At 42.8% G+C, this 26,145-nt stretch overlaps 1 protein-coding gene and 2 pseudogenes across 1 annotated transcript; 1 reads left to right on the top strand and 2 right to left on the bottom strand.

Annotated features, from left to right (window-relative positions):
• Positions 1-558: 558 nt before the first annotated feature.
• LOC114686763 lies at positions 559-6,391 on the bottom strand (annotated as a pseudogene).
• Positions 6,392-10,663: 4,272 nt separating this feature from the next.
• Positions 10,664-10,852, bottom strand: LOC114686766 (annotated as a pseudogene).
• Positions 10,853-21,013: 10,161 nt separating this feature from the next.
• LOC119086604 (germ cell-less protein-like 1) lies at positions 21,014-25,909 on the top strand. The gene is made up of 2 exons (XM_037198774.1): positions 21,014-21,079; positions 24,242-25,909. The coding sequence occupies exons 1-2, from the start codon at positions 21,014-21,016 to the stop codon at positions 25,907-25,909; spliced, it is 1,734 nt and encodes a 577-aa protein (XP_037054669.1).
• The last annotated feature ends 236 nt before the right edge of the window (positions 25,910-26,145 follow it).

The following is a 26,145-nucleotide window of genomic DNA, read 5'->3' as shown; positions in this document are numbered from 1 at the left end:
GCTGAGAGTAATACAAGGAGGCAGGTTAGTCTTTAAGAAGCACAGTTTTACTTGTGAGCAGTCTCTTCCACAGAAATGTGAGTAGACAACCTTGGCAGGGGTGGCACATTCCTTTAATCTCAACACTCAGGAGACAGAGGCAGGCAGATCTCTGAGTTCAAGGCCACCCTGGTCTACAAAGCAATTTCTAGGACAGCCAGAGCTGTTACACAGAGAAACCCTGTCTTGGGAAATGGATTTTTTCAGCAGTTAAACAAATAGGTTTTTTTTTTTGTCAATTTTAAAGGTAAGTAAGTCACTAAGATCTCCCTAGATAGCTTCAGTGTTAAAAAATAATTAGCTTCACTAATTTCTAATACAATTCTATCTGTTCAGAGGTCACAATCATTATAAAAACAATTAAGAGTCTGTGTTTGTAAAGTCATTCATAGTTTCTCATTACAGCCATTTCTTCCACTGACTGGTATGCGCGAAGAATGGCTTCAGGGAACAAAGATGAAATTCAAATATGCACAGGAACAACTTTCATAGGCTTGAGGACAGTAAACAAACAGCAAGTCATTTTGTTAACCAACTCCAATCCAGACTCATCATACTACTGCTCTGTTCATATGCTTCATGAATAACAGTACTTAAATGGCCAAGACGGTTCAGATTTTCTTCTATCATTTGTGCTAAGGTCTCTCCATCTTGAGGAGTTACCATACATGTCAGAGGATGTTCACAATTTGCTAACATAGGGGGCATCCATGCTGATGCTGGAGGGGTTACTGTGCCTTCTAGACTGGATTCCACAAGAGAGAGGGCAGAACTCTGTGTACAGGCAATTTTAAGGAGATGCCATATTTCTTTCTGCCTCTTTCCCTGCATAAACATGACAGTATTGTCAGCTTCTTTGATGTTACTGAGGCCACTTCCACCTTGGGGAGTAGATCAATAATCTTCTGCTTACAGCCCAACAAATTGCTCAGGTGACCAAACAGTTCCTTGAGAACACGGTCCTGACTCTGCACAGTGTGCACGATGATCTTCACCATCTCTGTGCTGTCACTGTAAGTATGATCTGTAGGTATATGCTTGAACCGCTTATAGAGATCAATGGCACGCTGTTCCAAAGATTCCATGAAGTCTCCTTGGCGTCTTCCATAGGGGCTCTTCTGAAGCTCCATGATTTCAGTGTGCAAAGACATAATTTGATCCTCAAGGTATCCAATGACACCAACCTCAGCATAGTGAATGGCCTTTTCTTCCATTTCTTTCCATGCTTTCAGCATTTTTTTCTGACGATATCCCATAAGTCATCTGCTCACTATATCTCTCCAAGTCAAGCCACATGCTTTTGTGAGAAAACTCCAGTTTAGCTTTGAGTTGCTGTGATACTGAGATCAAAGTATTCTTTGTTTTTGTCAAGTTAGCATTATATGTAAGAAGACTTAACATTGCTGCTCTTTGCCCCTGAAAGGGCTTGCTGTAGTCTTCCTTTAGCCCAGACACACAGTGCACTGCTTCAGCCCATAGTTTATGCAGCTGTATAACTGGAAGCTATATCTTGCTGTCTTGAACAATATAATTTACACAATCAGATAAACTTCTGGATGCAAATGGTCCTTCATATACAGTCTTACTTTTATCAAACAAATAAACCATGTAGTGATCACAGCCTCTAACTCCATCCAGAACACACTGAGAGGCTGGTTTCCGAGGATTCAGAGAAATTCCTGTCTCTGACAGAAGTTCTTGAGAACCGGTACTTATTCCCGTTTCATGCTCAATATGAGACTCTCGTGAATGAAAACTTTCATCACATGGTAACAGAAAAGAAATGATTTTTGCAGAAGTGATATTTAGGATGTGCACTATCTTTAAGTTGAGAATGTGATCCATTAATACAAAACATCTTGGTTGCTTCAAAGTAAAATCAATAGATCCCCCTCTCTGCTGTGGGTCCCAATTCAGCATCAACTGTAGCCAGCTTTCCATGGGCTCTACAATTAAAATACAAAGGTTGTTTGGTTGAGGTAAATGGCTACTAAACCTAACTTCTCCGGTCATCTCTTCACATGCAAATATACACTGTGAATCTTTTTTCTTAATCTTCTTATGCCAGATGATGCAAAAAAAGGCCTATATCCGGCAATACATTCAAACACCACTGTCCCAAAGCTCCAATAATCCACGGTGGCTGTGTATGGCTTATTTTCAAAGAGCTCTGGGACTAAATACTATAATGTTCCCACAAAGGATGTACAGAGACTTCCTTGATCAACGTCTTTGGCATAACCAAAATCAATTATTTTATGCATTATCTTCCCACCAACATCTTGAAGAACTATATTTTTAGGTTTTAGATCTCGATGTATAATTTTGTTTTCATGCAAATTTCAAATCCCAGATCCTATGTCACTCAGTAAAGAAAGTATCTGGCTTTCTTTAAGTCCACAACAATGTTCTAGTTTGTTGAGTAGCTTCCGGAGATCTCCTCCAGAACCTCCATTGCCAGAAGAGGCACATCGTTAATTAAAAAATTCAATTCCTTTGGAGCATCACAGGCCTTTACAACATTTGCATGCTTCCACTTTTTCGTGATCTGGATTTCATGGCCCCATCGTTCTCTGTTTTTGGTACTTAACTCTAGGCGACAAGACTTAATTGCTATTTTGAGATCAAGGTCCTAGGGCGGAGGATGTAGTCCAGTGGTAGACCATTTGCCGAGCATGTGCAAGGCCCTGTGTTCCACTCCCGGTGCTGGTACAGACAGATGTTTCTGAAGCTGCTGGGGCCAAGCTGCTCCCTCATCTCCCAGGGGCCACTTGCGCCCTGCCCATCCAACCTATATTATATATTCTTATCATGGCTTTCCCCTTCCCCGACCTCCCGACCCATCCAACTTCATGTCCTTTCTCTCTCAGCCTCCTTCCTTCTCTCTCTTCCAAAAGAACCTTCAAAAACCCAGACAATGAAAATCAAAACAAAAAAAAACCAATAAGACAAAAAAAATGCCAAAACAAAACAAAGTGAAACACCTCCCTTCAAAAACACACACAAAAGAAAACCCTGACAAACAAACCTCACATGGAGTAGACTTTGGATTGGCTAACTATTCCTGGACATGGGGCCTGCCCTGGAATACACCCTGTGGCATTCAGTTGAGTAAAACTGGTTTTCCCTTTCCCAATGGGTGTCAATCACAAATAACTTCTTGGTTAGGGGTGGGACTTTGCACCCACTTCCCTTTTGCAGTGCTGGGATTTTGTCTGGCTTGAACTTGTGCAGGTCTTATGTGTGCTGTCACAGTCTACCAGAGTTCACATATGCATCAGTACTGTTATGTCTGGGAAGACACTGTTTCCTTGAAGTCATCCACCACCTCTGATTCTTATACTCTTTCCATTGCCTCTTCCACATAGATCTCTGAGCCTTGAAGGGAGGGGGTTGGTGAAGACATCCCATTTCAGACTGAGTGTTTCGCAGTCTCTAGCTCTCTGCACATTCTCTGGTTGTGGGTTGTGGTGCTTTGAATGAGAATAAACCCCAAAGGCTCATGTGTTTGAATACTTAGTCTACAATTGGTGGGACTGTTTTGGAAGGATTAGTAGACATGGCCTTGTTGGAGTTGATATGTCACTAGGGGTGGGCTTTGAGGTTTCAAAAGTCCATGTATGCCATTTCAAATTATCTCTCTCTGCCCCATGGTTATTGTCTCAGCATGTAAGGTCTCAGTAGGTGTTCAAATACTATGCCTGCCTACCTGCTGCCATATTCCCTGCCATTAGGGTCCTGGACTTAATTCTGAAATTGTAAGACCAATGAACTATTTTATAAGTTGCCATTGTCATGGTGTTTTGTCACAGCAATTGAAAAGTAACTAAGACATGGGCGAGAAATATCGAGACCATGATTGGAAAAAGCACAGGGACAAATAGCCAAACTAGTGGAAATGCATGAACTGTGAACCAATAGCTGAGAAGCCCCCAACTAGACCAGGCCCTCTGGATAAGTGAGACAGTTGATTAGCTTGATCTGTTTGGGAGGCCCCCAGGCAGTGGAGCCCAGACCTGTCCATGGAGCCTGGGGACTATGCTGGGACACTTTGCTCAGCCTTGGTGTGGGGAGGAGGGGACTGGACCTGCCTCCGCTGAGTCTACCAGGCTGAGCTGTCTCCCCAGGGGAAACCTTGCCTTGGAGGAGGTGGGAATTAGGGGTGGATTGGGGGGATGGGTGTTGGAGGAGGGAGGACGGGGGAATCTGTGGCAGATATGTGAAATTAAGTTAATTATAAAATAAAAATATTTTTAAAAAAGGAAATTGTTATCATTTATCCAAAATGGAGGAGCTTTACAAAAAGGCATTGCCATGCCTAACAAAATCTAATAATGGCTTGTATTCATACTAAGAATTAATCTCAGTCCATATGCCTTGGTCTACAAAGCTGTTCCCCATCTACCTTTTGGACCCATTGACAGCTACTCCTCCTGCATTTAAATATTGAACAACCACACAGACCTTTTGCTATGGTCATAGAACACAGTGTCCTTATTCAGTTCTGACATACCTGGAAATTGGAATCCACAGTTTTTATGAGTGTCACCTTCCGTCATTTAAGACTGAGCTCAAATGCCACATGTCATTCAATGTCCTAAGTGTAGCAGAATAACTAGTCACTATGCTGGCTAGTTTTTCTCAACTAAACTCAAGATAGAGTCATTTGGAAAGAGGGAACTTCTGTTGAGAATATGGATAGTGCTTGCTTCAGCAGCATATATACTAAAATTGGAACGATAGAGAGAATATGGCTTCTATGGTGGTTTGAATAAGAATGCCCCCTATAGACTCATATATTTGAATGCTTAGTCACCAGGGAGTGGAACTCTTTGAAAGGATTAAAAGGATTAGGAGGTGTGGCCTTGTTAGAGGAAGTGTATCACCAGGGCTGGGCTTTAAAGATTCAAAGCCCATGCCAGGCCTAGTCTCTCTCTGACTGCTTTCTGTGGATCAGGATGTAGTTCTCAGCTACTGCTCCAGCACCGTGTGTGCTGCCATGCTCCCTGCCATGATGCTAATGGAGTAAGCTTCTGAAACTGTAAGCAAGCCCCCAATTAAATGCTCTCTTTTATGAGTTGCCATAGTCGTGTTTTCTCTTCACAGCAACAGAACACTGAATAAGAGAGCTCCATAAGACTGGCCTGTAGGCAAGCCTGTGTAGCAGTCTCCACTTAATTACTGATGTGGACAGGCCAAGTCCTTGGTGGGTGGTACCATCCCTGGGCTGGTGTTCCTAGAGCACATAAACAAGCAATGTGAGCAAGACATGAGGAACATGATAGTGAACAGCATTCATCCATGGTCTCTGCTTAACTTCCTGTCTCCAGCATTCTACCTTGGCTGCCCTGATAATGGACTATGGTGTGTAAGCCAAGTAAGCCATTTCCTTCCCAAGTTGATTTTTGGTTGGTGCTTAATCACAGCAATGGAAAGCAAACTAAAGCAGAAATTGGTTCCAGAATTAGGGTATTGCTGTTCACAGACAGGACCATGTTGGTTTTTGGAGAAATTTGGCTGGACTTTGGAACTTTGGGTTGGAAGATGATTTTCTTTTTTAATTAAACACATTATATTACTTCCCTTTATTCCCTGGTGCTTAGATCTTAATGGTCTATTCTGTAGGAGTTTGGAAGATAAGAATGTGGAAATAAATGCAGACAACGAAGGCCTGGATTTTGTAGTTTCATAAAGAGGCAAAGACTATCAGGATGTTCATATGATATTTTGAATTGAGAATCTGGTTTCTGGTCAGCTGGTTCTTAAACACCACCTGTGATTAACAAGCAATGAGTAAGACTAAAGTAAAAACCTTAGTGGGACAATTGATGCTGGTTAGAGGATACTAAGACATCAGGCACGGTGAAGAAGAGACCAGCATCACTGAAGTAAAATCTTCTGAGTGTATTTCCTCAGTGCAAGGACACAGAATCATTCCCTCCCAAGTTGGGTTCATTAGTGTTTTATCACAGCAATCAAAGGCAAACTAAAAGAGTCATTTTCACTCCATTGCCCATTTCAGTATCCTGTGGGCTTACATTTTAACATGCCCCCACCCTTGCAAACAGAGTTCAAATTTCTGAAAGTAAAAATTTGGTATCTTGGCCTCGGCAGTGGTGGTGCACTCCTTTAATCCAAGTACTCGGGAGGTAGAAGTAGGCGGATCTCCGTGAATTTGAGGCCAGCATGGTCTACAAAGTAAGTTTCAGGATAGCCTGGGCTTTTACACAGAGAAACCCTGTCTCAAAAAACCAAAAAAAAAAAAAAAATTCATATCTCTTATTCTCCACTCTTTCCATACTTTGCAAACGGACACATGGATTAGCTGCTCAGAAGTATTTGTTGAATACATGGCTGTTTGCACGGAATTACACCCTGGCAAGATTCCCAGTCACCACAGGGAAGCCAGCAGAGTTAAGACTTCTTGGATCTTCTTAAAGTCCCAACATTCAGTGCTTTTACAAAAACTTGATTTTAGAGAAGCAAGTAGGTATAGAACATGCCTGGAAGGTTCCTCTGCTTGTCTGTTAAAGTGTCCTCACCACTGATATCTGAGAATTATTTTCAAATTGGTTCACTGTAATGGTCACAGCGTGCAAGGTTTTCACCAAGATACAATTTCAAGAGTTTAGAGAGACTTGGCAGACATCTTGGTGACTTCATAATCCATGTAATTTGAGTTCATATCCAGATTTCTCTGTGTGTAAAATTTCAGAACACAGTGCTTGTGATCAAAGTTTTCTCAAGGTTCAGAAGAATGATCCAGAGTAACCAGAATGTTTTCAATTTGTTGTACAAATCAGACATGAATAGCATCAGCCTCTTAAGCATAGTCCCCAACCAACAACTTTCCCTTTGCTACATTAACTTTAAGATTAATCACATCCAATTTTAGAAAGAGAATGAGAATGGAGAAAATTATCCAGATGACCATTGTTTCCACAGTGTGTCAATATCATAAAACACAAAAAGTACTTTTTAAAAAGTCTGCTGCCACATCTGTGCCTTTTCCTCCTTCACCATGTGACAGACTCAAATCATCTCCAAACATGTGGCTAGTCATGATGGCTGTACTTAAGAAAGGAGATTGGCTCCTGGAAGTGGTATCTGTACCACCAATTTCAAAATACCTCTGTGCTGTCTTAACATGTGGCCTGCCTCTGAAGATTGCAATGCCTGGACCTTATAAAAAGAGTTCCCAGAAGTTGAGAGAGAAACAGAGGAAGTTCTCATGTTCATGTTAGACCATAGTGAGATTCTCTTCTGACTAAATACAACAGTGCAGCAGCCAGAACAAGGTTAAGACAGCTCTGAGCCATAGCATGTACTGGATAGGAGCGGAGCTGCAGTGAGTGGGGAAAGAAGAAATGCTGGTGTTCTGACCAGACATGGAGTACCAGTGAGCAGAGTGGTCCAACCTTGCTTAATCACAAGCATACTCCACTGACTTTCCATTTTCTCATTTCGCCATGGGGCCAGGGCCACTGGGAGACAAGAGAGATGGTAATATCCAGTTGGCCTTGGATTTCTAGGTTTCTGAAATGTACCCAGAGTCCAAAGTCACAGGGATGTGAATCATTATTCTGCTCATGATCCCTGACAGATGCCCTCTGTGAAAGGTCCAGTTTCAGTTCAGGAACGGCACATTTGCCATGTCAGTTAGCCAGCGTTCTCTGCAGCTGGTAAACATAAGGAGACAAAATGGTTCTGCACAAGTGCTTCCCACTTGCCGAAATAGCCAGTGGATTCCACACATTGCATCCTCTGCCCCCTTGTAAGGTGAGTGGACTTAGAAGGACACATCACATCCTCTGCCCCCTTATAAGGTGAGTAGACTTAGAAGGACACATCACATCCTCTGCCCTCTCTAGGTGAGTGGACTTGGAAGGACACGTTGCATCCTCTGTCCCCTCTAGGTGGGTGGACTTGTAAGGACACATCGCATCCTCTGCCCCCTTGTAAGGTGAGTGGACTTAGAAGGACACATCGCATCCTCTGCCCCCTTTTAAGGTGAGTGGACTTGGAAGGACACATCGCATCCTCTGCCCCCTTGTAAGGTGAGTGCTGTGGGATGTTCTGTGTGGCAAATGTGTTGCTCTGATTGGTTAGTAAATAAAACACTGATTGGCCAGAGGTCAGGCAGGAGGAAGTATAGGTGGGACAAGGAGGAGAAGAATTCTGGGAAGTGGAAGGCTGAGTCAGAGTCACTGCCAGCCACCACCATGACAAACAGCATGTGAAGATGCCGGTAAGCTACGAGCCATGTGGCAAGGTATAGATTTATGGAAATGGATTAATTTAAGCTATAAGAACAGTTAGCAAGAAGCCTGCCACGGCCATACAGTTTGTGAGCAATATAAGTCTTTGTGTTTACTTGCTTGGGTCTGAGCGGCTGTGGGATTGGCAGGTGACAAAGATTTGTCCTGACTGTGGGCAAGGCAGGAAAACTCTAGCTACAGGTGAGTGGACTTAGAAGGACACATTGCATCCTCTGCCTCCTTTTAAGGAGAGTGGACTTGGAAGAACACATTGCATCCTTTGCCCCCTTGTAAGGTGAGTGGACTTGAAAGGACACATCGCATCCTCTGCCCTCTCTAGGTGAGTGGACTTAGAAGGAAATATTGCACCCTCTGCCCCCTTTTAAGGTGGGTGGATTTAGAGGCCTGAGGAATTCTCTGAAATCACACAGCTGGTAAGTGCAGCATCTGAACTTGATGCAGTCTGAGCTTTTTCTATGTGCTTTGTGCCACCTCCTGCTATACAGTACTGCCAACCTACTGCCAGTTTTTGTGAAGTTTTCTGCTCCTGAATTCTGTTGTCACGTCTCCATTAAGACCAGTAGGAGAAAGGGAAAATAGCAATATCATTTTTTTAAACAAAAGTGTTTATTTGCTGGACAGTGGTGATACATGCCTTGAGGTGCAGGCGCAGGCAGATCTCCAGGTTTGAGCACTGCCTGGTCTACCTAATGAGTTCCAGGACAACCAGGGCTACTCAGAGAAATCCTGTCACAAAAAAAAACCCAAAACAAAAAGATGTGTATATTTCATACTCACTTATTTGTGTATTGCTGGCTACTTTTATATCAACTTGAGTTAAGCTAGTAGAGTCATTTTGGAAGATGGAACCACATTTGACAAAATCCAATCACCAGACTGACTTGTGGTACTATGGTACATATCCCTGGCTGGCGTTTGATGTGAGAAGGTCCAGTTCATTGTATGGTGCCATCCCTGGGCTGGTGGTCCCGGTAGTATAAGAAAGCAGGCTAAATAAGCCGTGAGGAGCAAGCCAGTAATCAGCACTCCTCTGTGGCTTCTGCATCAGCTCCTGCCTCCAGGTTCCTGCCCTGTTTGAGTTCCTGTCATGACTTCCCTTAGTGCTAGACTATGATGTAACACTAGAAGATGAAATAGTCTTTCTTCCCCACGTTGTTTATGGCTCTAGTGCTTTATCACAGCAATAGAATCCATAACCAACACTGACTCTGTGTGTGTGTGTATGTGTGTGTGCATGTGTGTGCATGCAGCAGGCACACATCCCCATGACATGGGTGTGGATGTTAGAGAAGAACTTAGGGAAGTCATGAAACCCAGGTCTCTGGGTTTGGCAGCAAGTGCCTTAACCCACTGAGTCATCTCACCTGCCCAAGAATAATATCTCCAAAGCACGTTCTTACAATGTTAATAATCAGAATTTAAATATAATTTCAAAGTGAAAGTGTATTGAAATAATATTTTTAATGTTTTATAGTATTCTACTTTTAGAACAATATGGAGTAGGCTAACTTTTTCCTATTCTTACCACAGTATGCACTAAAAACTCCTGAACCATATGCATATGCAACAGAAATATAATAAAGCTCTGAAAAGTATTGAGAAAGAGATCAACCATCGAGGGACCTGGGGGCCTGTGAAACAAAAGGGTGGCCATTGCCCTGCTTTTCTTTCTGCCTGGTGAACCCTGGGAGCTGGATTTGAGAGCTGAAAAGGCAGCAACCTAGAAATGAAACTAGGCAGAGAAAAAAATCCTGCAAAAATTCTTCCCTCTTTAATCAAAGGTAAATGAAAAGGGCAGCTTAACATCACGGAGAAGCTCTTGGTGACCGCTGCCAACCATCACAGAAAAATCACTCTGTCTATTCCCTCCTACAAACACAAAGTGAAGGAGCCAGACTTTGACCCCCATGTATCCACAGTGAAGTGCCCCAATATCCTCTTCCACACTGGGGTGGTGTCAAAGAAGACTGGACAGGAAGCCAGGCATTCAATCAACAATCTCTGGGATGGGGTGGGAAGAGACCAAGTGGACTCAGGACTTATACCATCTGTGCTGAGACAGGCAAAATAATGTCTCCCAGAAATGTCCACAGCCTAGTCCCTAGAACCCATTAATATGTTACATTATTAGATACTGAAATGGAATTGAAGTTGTGAGTAGCCTTGAAGTTGTTACTTTCTTTTTACTTGCAGCTTTTTTTTTTAAAAAAAAAAATCAAATGAGTGCTTTTGTTATCAGTTACAAGCTTTATAGAAAGAGGTGTGGAGAACAGGCTGGGACTGTTAAAAAAACTATGTTTCTGCCCATTGTTCTATTTACAGGCAGCTGTGGGGATGCCCCCACTTCAGGCACAGCAGCTGCACTTGTCCGAAGCCTCTTTGCAGATGCAGCCCTGGGAGCATTTTGCACAGCCTACCAGGCAGCAAGAGCAGCAGCTTTTTTTTTTTTGCAGGAGGTGCATTTGAACTCTTTGCATTTGCAGGAGCATGCAGGAGCAGGATCCATCTGTGGCACAGGAGCAGTTGTGGTCCATGAGGATTGGAGGCGACAGCTGAAGAGTGATGAGAAACTGAAGTTGGAGTGCTAGGAAAAGGCGTGATCTTTTCTTGCCACTTTTAAGACAGAAGAGAGTTTCCTGGATCACCTTGTTAGATCTATTGGAGTGACCTGTGTAGTGAATATCTGTTCTACCTATGACCTTGAAGTACCAACGCCTAGATATGCAGTGGGTACCTGTTCTTATTATGACCTTGAAGTACCAGCCCCTGGGGCGTGGCCTTGGGGCTACCCTTAAGACCTGAGAGGCACTTATGCTGGCCCCATCTCTCCCTCGTGTGCTTGGATGGTGTGGACTGACTCAGGTGGCAGGAGCAGCGTGGGACAGGACCTCAGCCCTCCAGGACTCTGTGACGATTCGCCTGTTCTGTTTAGTGAGTTGTCTTCTGCAGTTTATGTCCTAATAAATTTGTTGTACCCCTTAAGCAGACTCCCTTGGATTTCTCGCTATAGACCTGAGCTCTCAAAACCCGTGAAAGGCATTGGAGAGAACGGGTAAAATCCTGACACATCGTTTCTGTCTTTAACATTGGAGAAAGGGACCATGAGTCAAGGAATGGAGCCACCTCTAAATCTTAGAATAGCCCCTAGCATTCAAGGAAAAACAAGACATCAGGCTTACCCTTCTGAGGAATAAATTTCTGCCACCAACTCTAAGTGAGCAGGAAATGTATTCTCCCTAAGAGCTTCCAGAAAGGAATTTAGCCAGAAAACACCCGGATTTTAGGTCACACAGACTTGTACTAGACTTCTGGCCTGGGCCTGAAAAAATTGAAAGATACTAAATGTTTACTATTGTAAATGAGGACAATCTTTTGTCCATTTGTTGAGCAACAATAGGAAATAAAGCCGTATTGCCCTGTCTACATTTTTCTAATTAAAATTTTTAAAAAATTTTATTTAAAATGCTTTTTTTTCATTCACTGTATTTTGATTATATTCTTTTCCTTCCCCCAACTCCTCCCAGAAGCTACCCACTTTCATACCCACCCAATTTAATCTTCTTTCTTTCTGTGTACATTTACTTTTAAAAGAGGCCAATAAAAAATAAAAATAAAAGAGGCCGTATCAGGAGCAGGAGTGTGGCACCTCTATGGCCACTGGTGTAAACATAACAACATAGTTGTGGAGAGCCTGGATGTCCACCCTATCTGGTAGTAGTGAAGCAATGACCTTGTTTTTCTTACCCTCTAGCATGGTGTCCCAAAAGGTCTGTTGAAGCAGAAGGCATGAATAATATGCAGATCCTATACATGCAAATTCAACAGAAATGACTCACTATGCCAAGAACCAGTAAATACTTTACTTAAATGTGAAAAAAAAATCAACAGGTTCAGAACTGAGACCATAAAATGTGGAGACTATCCCAGAAAGGGTTTTGAACTAGCTATCATTAAACTAATTAAGTGAGTAACTAAGAATATACTTGAAACAAGTGAAAAAACTAGGAAGTCTCAGGAAAGATAAAAAAGATACAAAGAAAAGTCCAATGGACACATACATTTTTTTTAATTGTCAAAATTAAAAAGGGATTGGTTATTTTAGAATCTAAATGGATATGTTTGGCTGTAAAGTGGAGATGATAGAAGAAAAGCAATGAGTGGACTTGAAGACAGAAGAAAGATTATACACTTTGCCTGAGAGAAAATGAATAAAATTAATTTATGATTTGCAACATCTTTTCTCATTTATACCCTAGCACTAATATAATGAGAATGAATTACAGTGACAGATAGAATAGATGCTTCATTTTTTGTTTGCTTGCTTTTTTGAGACAAGGGTTCTCTGTATAGCCCTAGCTGTCCTGGAACTCCCTCTGTAGACAAGGCTGGCCTCGAACTCACAGAGATCTGCCTGCTTCTGCCTCCTGATTGCTGGGATGAAAAGTGTACACCACCATGCCCAGCTATGATAGATGCTTCTTTTTTTTTTTGTTTTTTGTTTTTGTTTTTGTTTTTGGAGACAGGGTTTCTCTGTGTAGCTTTGCGCCTCTCCTGGAACTCACTTGGTAGCCCAGGCTGGCCTCGAACTCACAGAGATCCACCTGGCTCTGCCTCCCGAGTGCTGGGATTAAAGGCGTGCGCCACCACCGCCCGGCGATAGATGCTTCTTAATGTAACTCACAGTCTTATGTACACTTTGGAAATACAATTAAAATTTGTTAGTTTTCTAAAACTGTTCAAGTTAAGTAGGAATAGTCTGATCATATCCTAACCTATGATTCCCTTGTGATCTTTTCAGGAACACTAAGATAGCATCCTTTATCTTTATACCATTATCTTTTACTCCTACCTTATGGTCTACATCTGACATTTAACTCAAAACAGACATGTGAACCTGTTGATTTAAAAACAAACAAAAATAACAGAAAAAGCCACCAAATAGAAGATACTTTCACTCTAAGCATTTTGGCAAGATTTAACCATTTATTATGATTATTTTTAAAAATCAGTCCATTAAACTATATAGAAATAAATACACACAACCATAACACCCTTTAAATATGTATAAGTAGATAGATTATGTGAGACTTAGATTGTTCGGGCATCTCTCTTTTTTTTTTTTTTTTTTTTTTTGTTTGTTTTTTTGAGACAGGGTTTCTCTGTGTAGTTTTGCACCTTTCCTGGAACTCACTTCTCAGACCAGGCTGGCCTCGAACTCACAGAGATCCACCTGGCTCTGCCTCCCAAGTGCTGGGATTAAAGGTGTGTGCCACCACTGCCCGGCTTGTTCAGACACTTCTTTGTTATGATTGTCAGACAAGTAATATTTAACTTCAGTTGCAATGAGCCTCCTGAAGAAAGCTGTGTTGTAGATCGAGATTCTATGTTATCTTCTGTCATTTGCCCTTCAAAGTTTTACTTTATTTTTAAAGGCAGGCTTCATTTGGAAGTCTCTTTCTGATGCATACATTTCCCTTGGAGTACCAATCCCTTCATTCACTCAGAAAAACTGGGTCATGTTCACACACAGTGAAATATCTCTCTGTTGGCTTCCAAACAGCAAAGCTAATCAATTTTGATTAGCCATTAACATACAGAGTATCCTGGTTCTAACACATTTTGCTAACTGTAGTTACTTTGTCCATGATAACCTGCTTTATGAAACCTGTTAACACTCTTGAGGACATTGTCCATCTCAAGCAACACAAAAAGAGCTCTGCTATACTGTGATAAGTGACACATATACTGCCAATAAAGTCTATATCACATAGGACATAGGACTTCTGATATAATGTTTCTTTCTCTGGGGTGAGCAATAAAGGGATAAATATTCAGAAAGATTTTAACCAATTTTTTCAGAAAATTCCAAGGAATACACAATTATTCACTCTCCATGCAGGCAGTCCTGCAGTCCTCATACAGGATAAATGAAAGCTGGCAGACATACTCCAACTTTGTCTTTGACTTAACAAAGGGGACACAGCCAACTAAAACAGGAAATCAATCCAACAGATATCATTGCTTGAATTCTATAGTCTTGGCCCTAAAATTGAAGGCCTGTCTCAGGGACTAAAAATAATTTGTTTCTTGTACCAAGTCATATTACAGTTAGCCAGTGTACTGACTGGTTTTATGTGTCAGCTTGACACAAGCTAGAGTCATCACAGAGAAAGGGGTCTCAGTTGAGAAAATGCCTCCATAAGATCCAGATGTAAGGCATTTTCTCAATTAGTGTTCAGTGGAGGAGGCCCCATCCCATGGTGGGTGGGACTATCCTTGAGCTGGTGGCCATGGGTTCTATAAGAAAGCAGGCTGAGCAAACCATGAGGAGCAAACCAGTAAGCATTACTCCTCCGTGGCCTCAGCATCAGCTCCTGCCTCCAAGTCCCTGCTGCTGTGGGATGGTCTATATGTCAAATTGCTCTGATTGGTCAATAAATAAAACACTGATTGGCCAGTGGCCAGGCAGGAAGTAGGTGGGACAAGGAGAGAGGAGAATTCTGGGAAGCGGAAGGCTGAGGAGAGAGACACTGCCAGCTGCCACCATGACCAGCAGCATGTGAAGACATTGGTAAGCCACCAGCCACGTGGCAAGGTATAGACTTATGGAAATGGATTAATTTAAGCTATAAGAACAGTTAGCAAGAAGCCTGCCATGACCATACAGTTTGTATGCAATGTAAGTCTCTGTGTTTACTTGGTTGGGTCTGAGCGGCTGTGGGACTGGCGGGTGACAAAGATTTGTCCTGACTGTGGGCAAGGCAGGAAAACTCTAGTTACACCCTGCTGTGTTTGAGTTCCTGTCCTAACTTCCTTCATTAATGAACAGTGACATGGAAGTATAAACCAAATAAGCTTTTCTTCTCCAACTTGCTTTGGTCATGGTGTTTCATCACAGCAATAATAACCCCACCTAAGACAGAGGCCATCCTAGTGAGAGCTTTGAAGACAGTACTGATGACAGCAATGTGGTTTCAGAGGGGAACAATATTAGCAACTGGACTAGAGACCATTTGGTGATGATTTGTCAAAGAATGTGGATGCCTGCTTCCTGTGTCTTAAGAATCTTCATGAGGCTAAAATGAAAAGTTTTGGACAAATTTCACTGGTAAAGGGGATTGCAAGACAGCTCAGAAGGGACTCTACCTAGATCGAACATGGCAAACCTGGCTCTGGCAGGCTTTGCCCTCCTTCCCCATTCTGTCTTCCTTGCTAAAAATCATGAGATAACATCATCCCTAAAGCTAGCCACCAAGGTCTGTTCCCTTATTTGGACTCTTCTTCCTTCTGAGGCTGACTACCAAGGTCCAGCTATCAAAGTATTGAAGTTCAACAATCAAAAGGCCCCTTTGGACCATCTTAGCATGCTCAATTAAAACTAAACAGCACCTCATCCTAACAGTTTCCCCTTTTACCTTTATAAACTGCCATTTGCCTATGGGCCATGTCTGTCTCCTCTCTATCCAGAAGCAGTCCTTTGCTCCCACACCTCAACAAATAACCCATTCCTCCTCTCTCTTGCCCCTTTTTTCCTATCTCCCTTGTTCTCTTCCCCCCTCCCTCATCCTCTATCTTGTCATTGTCTCTTATTCTCTGCCCTTTGTCCCTCAAGACAAATAAATCTCCTTTGTGCTGAGAATGTGGTCTTGGGGTATCTTGAGACAATTCTGAGATTACCTACAAGCCCAATATTGACTCTGTTGTGTGGTTACTAGTAATCACTCTCATGCTGCTCTATAATGAAAAATAGCAGCAAATGAAAAAAATGCAAAATGTGTAGTTGGAGGAGAAAAGCAGAAACAGGAAATTAAAATTTGGAGTCAAGGTTTGTGTTGAAGGAAATAAGGAAAGGCCTGGTGGAGAAATGGAATAAAGGGAGGGGTATCCTCAGGGCAAGACCACATCCAGCTAATCCTGAAATTTGTGAAAGGAATTTTCACAATTCCTAAAAAGTAAGATATCCTGTGGAATTTTCTGCTCCTAAACAAGAACAACAAATCAAAACTTAAACAAATGTAATTAGAGGAAGGAACCTGGCTCCCTCCCAGTGGGGCAGCTGATCTTGGCAGTGTTGGCCACATATTTTCATCTTAGGAGTCATGAAGAATCCATGAGTAAAGGGATTGTGGAATCTTTATCTGTGGTTAAGGAGAGCTACTGAAGTCAGGTTTGTGACAAGAGACTCCCTGCACTGAAACCCTGAGAGTCCATTGCATGAAGTTGTGACAGTGAAGCTTGGATTGCTTTAGAGACCCCAGGATGTTCAGGTGACAGAGGCTTGGATAACCTGCCCAGGACAGCTGCATAGAAGGAGTGGGACCAATGCCAGAGAAAGAAGTATGTTTGTTACAGTCAGCAAAGTTGCAAGAGTGGGAGATCTTAAAAGCCATCTGAGCCCTTTGACATCCAACATGGAGCTACAGGATTTAGAGTTTGTCCTGATGAATTTCAGTCTTGCTTTTGGTCCAGCATTTCCTCACTATGCTCTCCTTCCTCCCTTTAGGAATGGTAATTTATATTCTGTGCCATTATATTTTAGAAGTATGTAATTTGATATTTTATAGGTGGTTACTCAAGATTACCTTGAGTCTCAGGATCAATGTTGGACTTTTTAAAAACTATCTTTTTATTTTTTCTTTGTTTCTTTCTCACCATGCAGCTTGATCCCACTCATTTTCTATCCCTTTATATCTGCCCTCTGCCCTTGCAACCTCCCCCTCCAAAAAATAAAATAACATTTCAGAGAAAAAAGTAAAAAGAAAAATCTTCTCATGGAAGCTATAGTGTGACACAGTAAATCACACAGTAAATCCTTTAGTCCATATATTTTTACTTGCAAGTGTTTTTTGCAAAGAGTCATTGGTCTGGTTTGAGGCCTCTTGTTTCTGCTACACTATTGATGCTGGGCCCTCAAGAGGACTCTTCTTGGATATCCTGTTGTTGCCCTGTGTCATAGAGATCCTGCAGCTTTGGGTCTTCAGGACACACTCCTTTACAAGCTCAAGTAAATCATAGATGGGATGGATGTTGGGGTGGGTCAACTCACAAACCTAGTTCTGGGCCTGGGTAGTTGCAGGAGCAACTTTGTATTTCTAACCTATGTTAAGTTTGAAAGACTTTGGGACATTTACTAAAGTGGAACTAAATTATAGTTCCACTATAGCATTATGATATGGCCATGTGTCTATGGGGAGCAGGGAGTTTAATGTGGAGTTATGAATGAGAATGAATCCCATAGGCTCATATATTTGAATACTTGGCCCTTAGTTGATGGAACTGTTTAGGAAGGATTAGGAGGTATGGCATTGTTGTAGGAGGTGTTTCACTGGAGAAGGGTGTCTTAGTTGGGGATTTTATTGCTTTGAGGAGATACCATGTCCATGGCAATTGTCATAAATTCTCATAATTGAGGTAGCTTGTTTACACTTTCATAGGTTCAGAAAAAATATCATCATGACAGGGAGTATGGCAGCATGCAGGCTGACATGGTGCTGGAGCTGAGAGTGCTGTATCTTGCAGGCAATAGGAAGTTGACTGACTGTCACACTGATGGAAGCTTGAGCAAAAGAGACCAGCAAGTCCACCACTACATTGACACACTTCCTCCAATGTAGATGTAACCAACCATCTTATTAAATAAGAAACACAGAACCAATGTAAAAGAGAAAGCCGAGAGGTCAGAGCTCAGAGCTAAAACCTTACCCTTTCTCCTGCAGTGGTCCTACCTCTCCAAAAGAGACCTACTTCCTCTGTGTTTGTCTTTATATGGTCTTTCTGTTCTGCCTTCTCATTGGTTGTAAACCCAAACACGTGACTGCCTCATCACTGCCTGTAAGTACAGCCCTCTAGGTCTTAAAGGCGTATGTCTCCAATGCTGGCTGTATCCCTGAACACATAGAGACTTACCTAGCTCTGCCTACCAAGTGCTGGGATTATAAGCATATGCCACCACCGCCCTGCTTTCCTATGGCTTGCTAATAGCTCTGATGCCTGGGCAACTTTATTTATTAACATACAATTAAAATCACATTTCAGTACAAATAAAATACCACCATACTCCAACAAGGACACACCTCCTAATAGTGCCACTCCTTTTGGGAGTCATTTTCTTTCAAACTACCACACTCCACTCCCTGTCCCCCAAAGGCTTATAGCCATATCAAAATGCAAAATGAATTCAGTACAACTTCACAAGCCCCCATAATCTATAACAGTCTAAAACTTGTTTCAAAGTCCAAAGGCCAAAGTCTCTTCTGAAATGTTTGGCAATCTCTTCACTGTAATTCCCTATAAAATCAAACGAAAAACACAGATAACATACTTCCAATGTATAATGGCACAGGATATACATTACCATTCCAAAATGTAGGCAAGGGAGCATATGAAGGAAATACTGGACCAAAGCAAGACCGAAAATCAGCTGGGCAAACTCCAAACTCTGCATCTCTATATATGATGTTAAAATACTTTCCACACCTTCAACTCTGTTCAGCTTTGTGGACTGCAACACATTTTTCTCTTGGGTTGGTTCCACTCCCTGTTAGCAGCTCGCCTCAGCAGATATCGCATAACTCTCAAATCTCTCATCTCTCACTTCTCCAAGGCAATCTAGGCTTCAACTTCACAGCTTTATACAATGAACTCTCTACTAGGCCTCCATTCAGGGACACCCCTGGCACATGCCTGGCCTTAGTGGTTTTATTCCTTAAATCCTTTCTTCTACCCATAAATCTAAAGGCAGAATCACATGGGAAAAACCATCACATTCTCCTGCTTGCTGGGGCTGGAACATGGCCCACTGGTTCATTTATATCTTCACCAGCTTTATGTCTTTCATGGGTTGACTTTCCTGAAATTTGCTCTGTAGACAAGGCTGGACTTAAACTCAGAGACCTGCCAACCTCTGCCTTCCCAGTGCTGGAATTAAAGGTGTGCCCACCACACCTGACTCTAAGCTTTTCTTTAGTTCCTTTTCACCAGTTGGAAATTTAGCTGAGTGGGATCTTGCCTGAGGTCACCACTCCCTTTATTCCATTTCTTACAATGTTTATCTCCTTGCACACAGAATTTAGCTTTATTACACTTCCTGGTGTTGTTTTTCTCCTCAAAATTTACATTCTGTAATTTACCATGCTCAGCATGATCCTTTCCATTATAAATCTTCCTTAGAATTACCACTAATATCTTCATGACAGAGTCTATAATAGGCTCTTTTGACATTTCTTCTGCCAACAGAATTAATCCAAAACTTCACTTTAGCTTCAGGCAGACTTTTCAAACAAAGGCAAAAGGCAGCCACTTCCTTCACAAAAATATTACAAGAACTATTTCTAGGCAGCACACTAAAATTCTTCTCTGAAACCTTTTGAGCCAGCTCCTGATATTTTATATCATTATCAGCACCATTGTCTTCCATGCTCCTACTAGTATGCCCATTAGGCAGTGCTTAAAGCATTCCACTGCTTTCCTAACCCAAAGTACCAAACTCCATACTAATGTAAACAAAAGCATGGTCAGGCCTATCACAGTAATACTGTAGTCCCTTGTACCAACATCTCTCTCAGTTAGGATTTTTATTTCTGTGAAAAGACACCATGAACAGAGCAACTCTTATAAGGAAAAAATTTAATTGAGGGGACTTGCTTACAGTTTCAGAGGTTCAGTCAATTATCATCATGGCAGGGAGTGTGGTGGCATGCAGGCAGACTTGGTGCTGAAGGAATAGCTGAGTGTCCCACACCTTACAGGCATCAGGAAGTCGACTGACTCTCTCACTGAATGAAGCTTGACCAAAAGAGACCTCCAAGACCACCCCCACAGTGACACACTTCCTCCAACAATGACACACCTCCTAATAGAGCCATTCCCTTTAGGAGACATTTTCTTTCAAAGTACCACAGTGGGCTTTGAGGATTCAAAAGTTCATGCCATTCCCAATTTGTTCTCACTGCCTTGTGCTTGTATTGAGATGTAAGCTCTCAGCTACTGCCCCAAAGCCATGTGTAACTGCCTGCCTGCTACCATGCTCCCAGCCATGTTGGTCAAGGGTTTTTTATTCTCAGGAGTAAAGATGAGGGGCTGAAAGATGCCCAAGGAAGGCTGCAGAAAGTGTCTGTCTCTGTCTATGTTTCTCTGTCTATATTTCTCTCTCTTGCTGGTAAAGTAAGTCTTAAATTTAGTTCGAGGAATGTAGGTTTAGATGTATTCGAGTAGAATAATCTTTAGGCATATGGATATTGGGTAGGCTTAGGTATAGTGGGGTAGAATATGCTTTATGTATAGAGACATTGTGAAGGCTTAGGTAAACTTAGGGTAGAGTAGGTTTTCCCCACCTGGGATGCAGAAAGCAGCATCCATACCAGACTGCGAACTTGGCGGTCGGAATGGCTTCAGAAACTTCAGAAGCCACCAACAATGGTGGACGCCAGAGCCAGCACAAACATGAGCAGCCAGGCATTGACAGACCTGAGTAACATCATTGCAGCACAGGTGGCAGACACCCAAGATAGCTCAAAAAGTGAGGGTCTGCAAGCTTTCGAGGTAGCCGCAGTGAGGAGCAGAGCAGAGACGCTAAGCCTCGAGGGAGGTGATTGGCAGGCAGCAGCTTGGAGAGCCCAGCAGAGATGCTGTGTCACGGGAAAGGTGAACAGCGAGTAGCAGTGAGCAGTGGAGACTGCAGAGACCAGACTGCTACCATGGGTGGAGAAGTGGTGCTAGAGCTTGACGTGCTGAGATGCACTGGAGTCCAGGGAGCTGTGAAGGTGAGAGCCATGCCCCAGGCTGAAGAGCCAGACTGCTGAGACTGACGCAGCCTGAGCTCCCAGCAGCAGGGCGTGGCTGGAACCATGGAAATTGCCCTGGGGCTACATTCGGTTGTCCAAGCAGGACAGCCTACAGAGGTTTCCGGGACCCAGGTTGCTGAGCACTGGGCTGCCAGTGAAGGAGGTAATGGAACCCAAGGAAACTGAAGTTGGTAGTGGCTGGGTTTCCTCCCGGAGCCAGGGTTGCTGTAGGAAAGTCATGGTTCAGCTAGTAGCATTTGGAGGAACCTTGAGTCCATGTGGCCTGAGGCGATTGAGAGCCCTCTAGCTTCAGGACACAGAGGTTCTGGGAACGGCCCGGTTATGGGAGGTACAGACAGACCAGGACTGTGAAATCTGTAAAAGCCTGAACAGAGCTAGCAGCAAAAGCTCGGCATTTTCTGTTTGCTTGTTGTAAGAAAGTCTCTTTTGAGAGGACTTTGTACCAACCAGCACTTATGGAGCAAATAGTTCTTACCCCGAGGCAAGGGTTTCTTGGGAAAGACTGCCATAAAATGCTGCTGTAACTAAAAGCGGCTCTGGCCTGAGAACAAAAGTTGCAGATACTTGTTTGAACTAGAATTGTTAACTACAGAAAGGTTTTGGTTGTGAGAAATGTTTCTTCGTATTTGGAAGGCTGGTATCAGAATTTATTTTTTTTAACTTTTCAGATTTAAGAAATGGGATGGACAGGAGTGATTTCATTGCAGTGAAACAATTTTAAATTTACTTATGCATATAGACTATCAATGGTGATGACTTAGGAACTGTTTTATGAAAGTGTTAAAAAGGGAACTATTTAAATGGAGAAATTTGTTTTTTCTAGCTAAGCTCAAGATGCAGCTTTGTGTACACATATAAGCCTTATTAACTGTGGTGATTTATAAACTGGTTTTGTGTTAAAAACGGAAGTGTTTAAATGGAGAAGCCTAACTAGGCTTGAGATTTAGTTTAAAAAATTATACAGAAACAGGAGAGTTAATATTCCTGTCTATTTAATTTGAAAAAATATTTTCTTGTTACTTGAGTAGACAAATGTTATGTTTTATATAGTTTTATTAAGAAATTGCTTTTGGATTTTTGCTAAAATTTGTAAAGTGTCAATGGTTCTATTAAGAGTTTGCTTTAAGATGTAAGATTGAAAGAATTGTAATTACGTATAATAATATTTATGTTAGAAGTAAGTTAACTTGATAATGCTAATGATAAAGCTAAGGGAGTCTTTAAGTTTGATACAATTACATCAGGAGTTCGATGCCATAGCTTTTAATAGTGCCATTCCATATGAGATTACAGGAACCAATTACATTCAAACTACGACAATGACCAAAATCAACTTGGAGTAGGAAAGGGTGTGTTTCATCTTACAACTCTCAGGCCATAGTCCATTACTGGGGGAATCAGGACAGGAACTCAAGGCAGAAGCCTGAAAGTAAGAAATAAAACAGAAACCCTAGAAGACCCTTGCCTACTGGCTTACTCATCAGGTTCACATTCAGCTACCTTTCTTAAAGTTTCCAGGACCACCTTCCAAGGGGAGCATTGCCCTCAGTGGGTTAGGACCTCCAACATCAACCATAAATAAAGAAAATGTCCACAGACCTGGCTATAGGCCAATCAAATGGAGGCATTTTCTCAAATGATATGGGTTTCCTCTTCCCAGATGACCCTAGTTAGTGTCAAGATGATTAAAATCTAAACAACAAACTTCCTATTTCAAATACTTCATTCTATTTTCATATTTAATTTTTTTATTTGTTTGTTTTTTGAGACAGGATTTCTCTGTGCAGCTTTGCGCCTTTCCTGGGACTCACTTGGTAGCCCAGGCTGGCCTCGAACTCACAGAGATTCACCTGGCTCTGCCTCCCGATTGCTGGGATTAAAGGTGTGCACCACCATCGCCGGCTTCATATTTAATTTTTATTCTTAATTGGTTATGGCTATTAAAACCAGGACCTTGGGCATACTAAGCAATTGTTCTACTGAGCAACATCCCCAGTCCTTTATTAGCTCATTCTTATAAAAACTTGCCAGGCAAATATCACCAATGCAATTTGAAATAGTTATGTGACAAATGCATCTCAAAAGAGTAGAGACATTTTTAGATATTCAAAACTGACTGGACATTTATACTGATTGTTTACATCCTATGTGCTTTATATTATCACCCTGTTCCTTGGCCTTATACTAAGTTTGACAGTTGAATTTTGCCAAGAATATGCAAGGAAATGATTCTTTTTGGATTCTAACCTGGGAGTCTAACCATACCACCGTGGAATGTTTAAAACAAATTTTCACCTGCACTATAAAAACATTCACTCCCAAAGACTATTTGTGTACCAATTTGGTAATCCCTGTCTTCCTTTAGGGTAAATTCAGTGCATCTGTCTACCAGGGGAAAATACTATTTATATTCAATGTATCAAGGAGAGACAAAGCTCCTCTGTTTAGGTTGTTATTGCTACATTATCTAAGAAATGAAATGGTTAGAAAACACTATGACCAAAGTTTTTCTTTTGAAATAGCCACTTCCTAGATTACTTACCTGTAAAGCCTGGACCTTAATTATACCCAATAGATTTAAATTTTGACGAGTTGATCTTTCCAGTACCTTAAGGTTGTATCTGATATTTACTGTTCAGGTTTCTGGGGGAAATGTTTGTATGGTCCTCAAACAGATGGCTTTGAGTTTAAAAACTGAGATGGTTTTAAAATGCTGTATAGATGGAAACATTATTTTACCAAATTAGTTTTAAAATGCAGCAGGATATAGAGCAAATATTACCGTCTTTTTCATGGAAAATGGTTTCACTATCTGTGCTGATGATGCAGTTACAGAAATTATTAAGGTTTATGTGAAGTCATCTGAGGACAAAGGCAGGAAAAAGACGTAATTCCTGATAAATCATCATTCAAAATTTTAGACAATGCTACTAGTGTTTCAGAGCAGTCCACATGGAAAGGAATAGAATGCGCCATCAGGCTCTGAGGCTAGCCCAAGAACAGGAAGTTTTGGAGGGAAGTGTAATGCGTGGTCCTCCCAGGTAGGGGGCGCAACTGTCCAGCGGAACCCATAGATGGTGTGGCAGAGCGGTTCATCTTAGCCGCCATTTTGACTTTGAGGCAACTTCGAGGCTGCGCGACGTTGGTCGCTGTTCAGCCGCAGTCTGGCTTGAGGTTTTGTCTCGGGCCTCGGCATCTGACGAGGAAGTACTCGTTTTCCCCTCAGACGAAGCCATGGGACAAGCTCTCAGCGGCCGAATGTGGTTCAGAGGAAACCCTCCCGCGGTGGAGGAGCCTGGTGCTGCCAGAGACGGGGAGGCCGCGGACGCTGGAGCAGCCGTCGTCCGTGAGGAGCAGGGAGGCCAAGCGGCCGGACCCTCCGCCGCCGCCCCCGCCACCGCGGGTCAGGTGAGCCCCAAGCGGAAGGCCGGCCCGGGGGGACCCTCGGCGAAAGTGCCCCGTAGGAGATCGGGAGAGGACAGGTCCAGATCCATTTTTGAGTCCCTTTTCCTGAGGGGCGAGGACAGTGACGTAAAGATCTGTGCCTTTGAGGAGGAGTGGTGCTTGCACAGGGTCTACCTGTGCCGCTCAGGGTACTTCGCTAGCATGTTCAGCGGTGCCTGGCGGGAGACAAACATGAATACAATCGAGATGGAGATGCCCGACAAGAATATTGATCGTGACTCTTTCCATCAGGCTTTGGCCTACTTGTACAGTTATAGCGTGGACATTCCTCTCTGCCGAGTCATTGCCATCTTGGCCACGGCAAGCATGCTGCAGTTGGATGGCTTAATTCAGCAGTGTGAGGAGGTGATGATGGTCTCAGTCAGTATCAAGACTGTGTGCACCTACTACTACGCTGCTGAGAATTACGGGCTGCAGAACATCCGATACATTTGCCGCCAGTGGCTCCTGGACAACCTGATGATCTGGCAAAGTGATGAGCTGTTGCCAGAAATCAGTCTGGATCTCATGAAGCAGCTCATTGCCTCTTCGGATCTCTTGGTGATCCAAGTGGAGATAGATGTGTACGCGACACTGAAAAAGTGGATGTTCCTGCAGCTGGAACCCACATGGTCAGGACCCCCAAGTGCACTGTTGGCTGCTGCCGACTTCTACTTTGCCAAGTACAAAAGTGATATAGATGATGCCCCTTTTCTGCAGACTGAGCAGGGGAGAGCCTTTGTGCCAGTGTTCCAGCAACTAAGGCTCTCCTACATCATCTGTGACCTGCCGTCAGCACACATTATTGACCAGGATGCATTGATCCCGGCTACATGGTTGACCCCCGTATACAAAGAGCAATGGCTAGCACTTCTTCTGGCAGAGCAGTCCAGGGAACCTGGGCCGGCGGATGTCTACGTGTCCGATCCCCGTGGAAACAGCATGCGGTGTGGACGCCAAATTTACACTGATGAGCAATGCAGCTGGAGCTGGTCTGGCTTCAACTTTGGCTGGGACTTGGTGGTTGACTACAACAACAAGTGCATTATATTCCATCGCAGTGCACTGAATAATTCCTGTGGCCTTGGTGTCAGCTTACTGTGGCAGAGAAAAGTTGCCTTCCGTCTGCGCGTGATCTCATTGGACGAGACTGGAAGAGCCGTTTTCAGAAAGGACACAGACTATCATGTACTTTCCCTGAGAAAGGATCAACGGCTAGAGGTGGTCAACCTAGAAAACGAAGACTTAACGTTCCCCATTTATGTGGCATGTAACTTCCTGTATCTTCCTTCAGAGAGTAGCAGTAGCTCGAGTGAGGAACCAGGAACAAGTTCAATGATCTAAGAAGCCCCTCCATGAGGTCGAGGGTTGGCAACATGCCGCAGATTCCATCTGCCTCTTTGAAACTATCCAGACTTGGCCATCACTGATGATCCACTTTGCAAGAGTTTTGGCTAAAGGAAAGCCCATAAAGTTTGAGACTATCTCGGAATGTATGAGAAGCTCCTCCAAACTACCACAACATACTAGTACAGTTACTGTGCCAACTCATCCTGGATCACCACCTATCAATAGCTACA

Source organism: Peromyscus leucopus, chromosome X (genome assembly GCF_004664715.2).
Source record: "Peromyscus leucopus breed LL Stock chromosome X, UCI_PerLeu_2.1, whole genome shotgun sequence".
Lineage (NCBI taxonomy): Eukaryota > Metazoa > Chordata > Mammalia > Rodentia > Cricetidae > Peromyscus > Peromyscus leucopus.
This window is presented reverse-complemented; position numbering and strand designations above follow the sequence as displayed.

What these genes read in the sequence shown, in the direction of transcription:
- LOC119086604 (XM_037198774.1), top strand. Translation starts at nt 21,014, where the DNA reads ATGGGTGGAGAAGTGGTGCTAGAGCTTGACGTGCTGAGATGCACTGGA. An exon ending in GAGTCCAGGGAGCTGTGAAG is followed by an intron (nt 21,080 to 24,241) that starts GTGAGAGCCATG and finishes TTTGACTTTGAG; the next exon opens with GCAACTTCGAGGCTGCGCGA.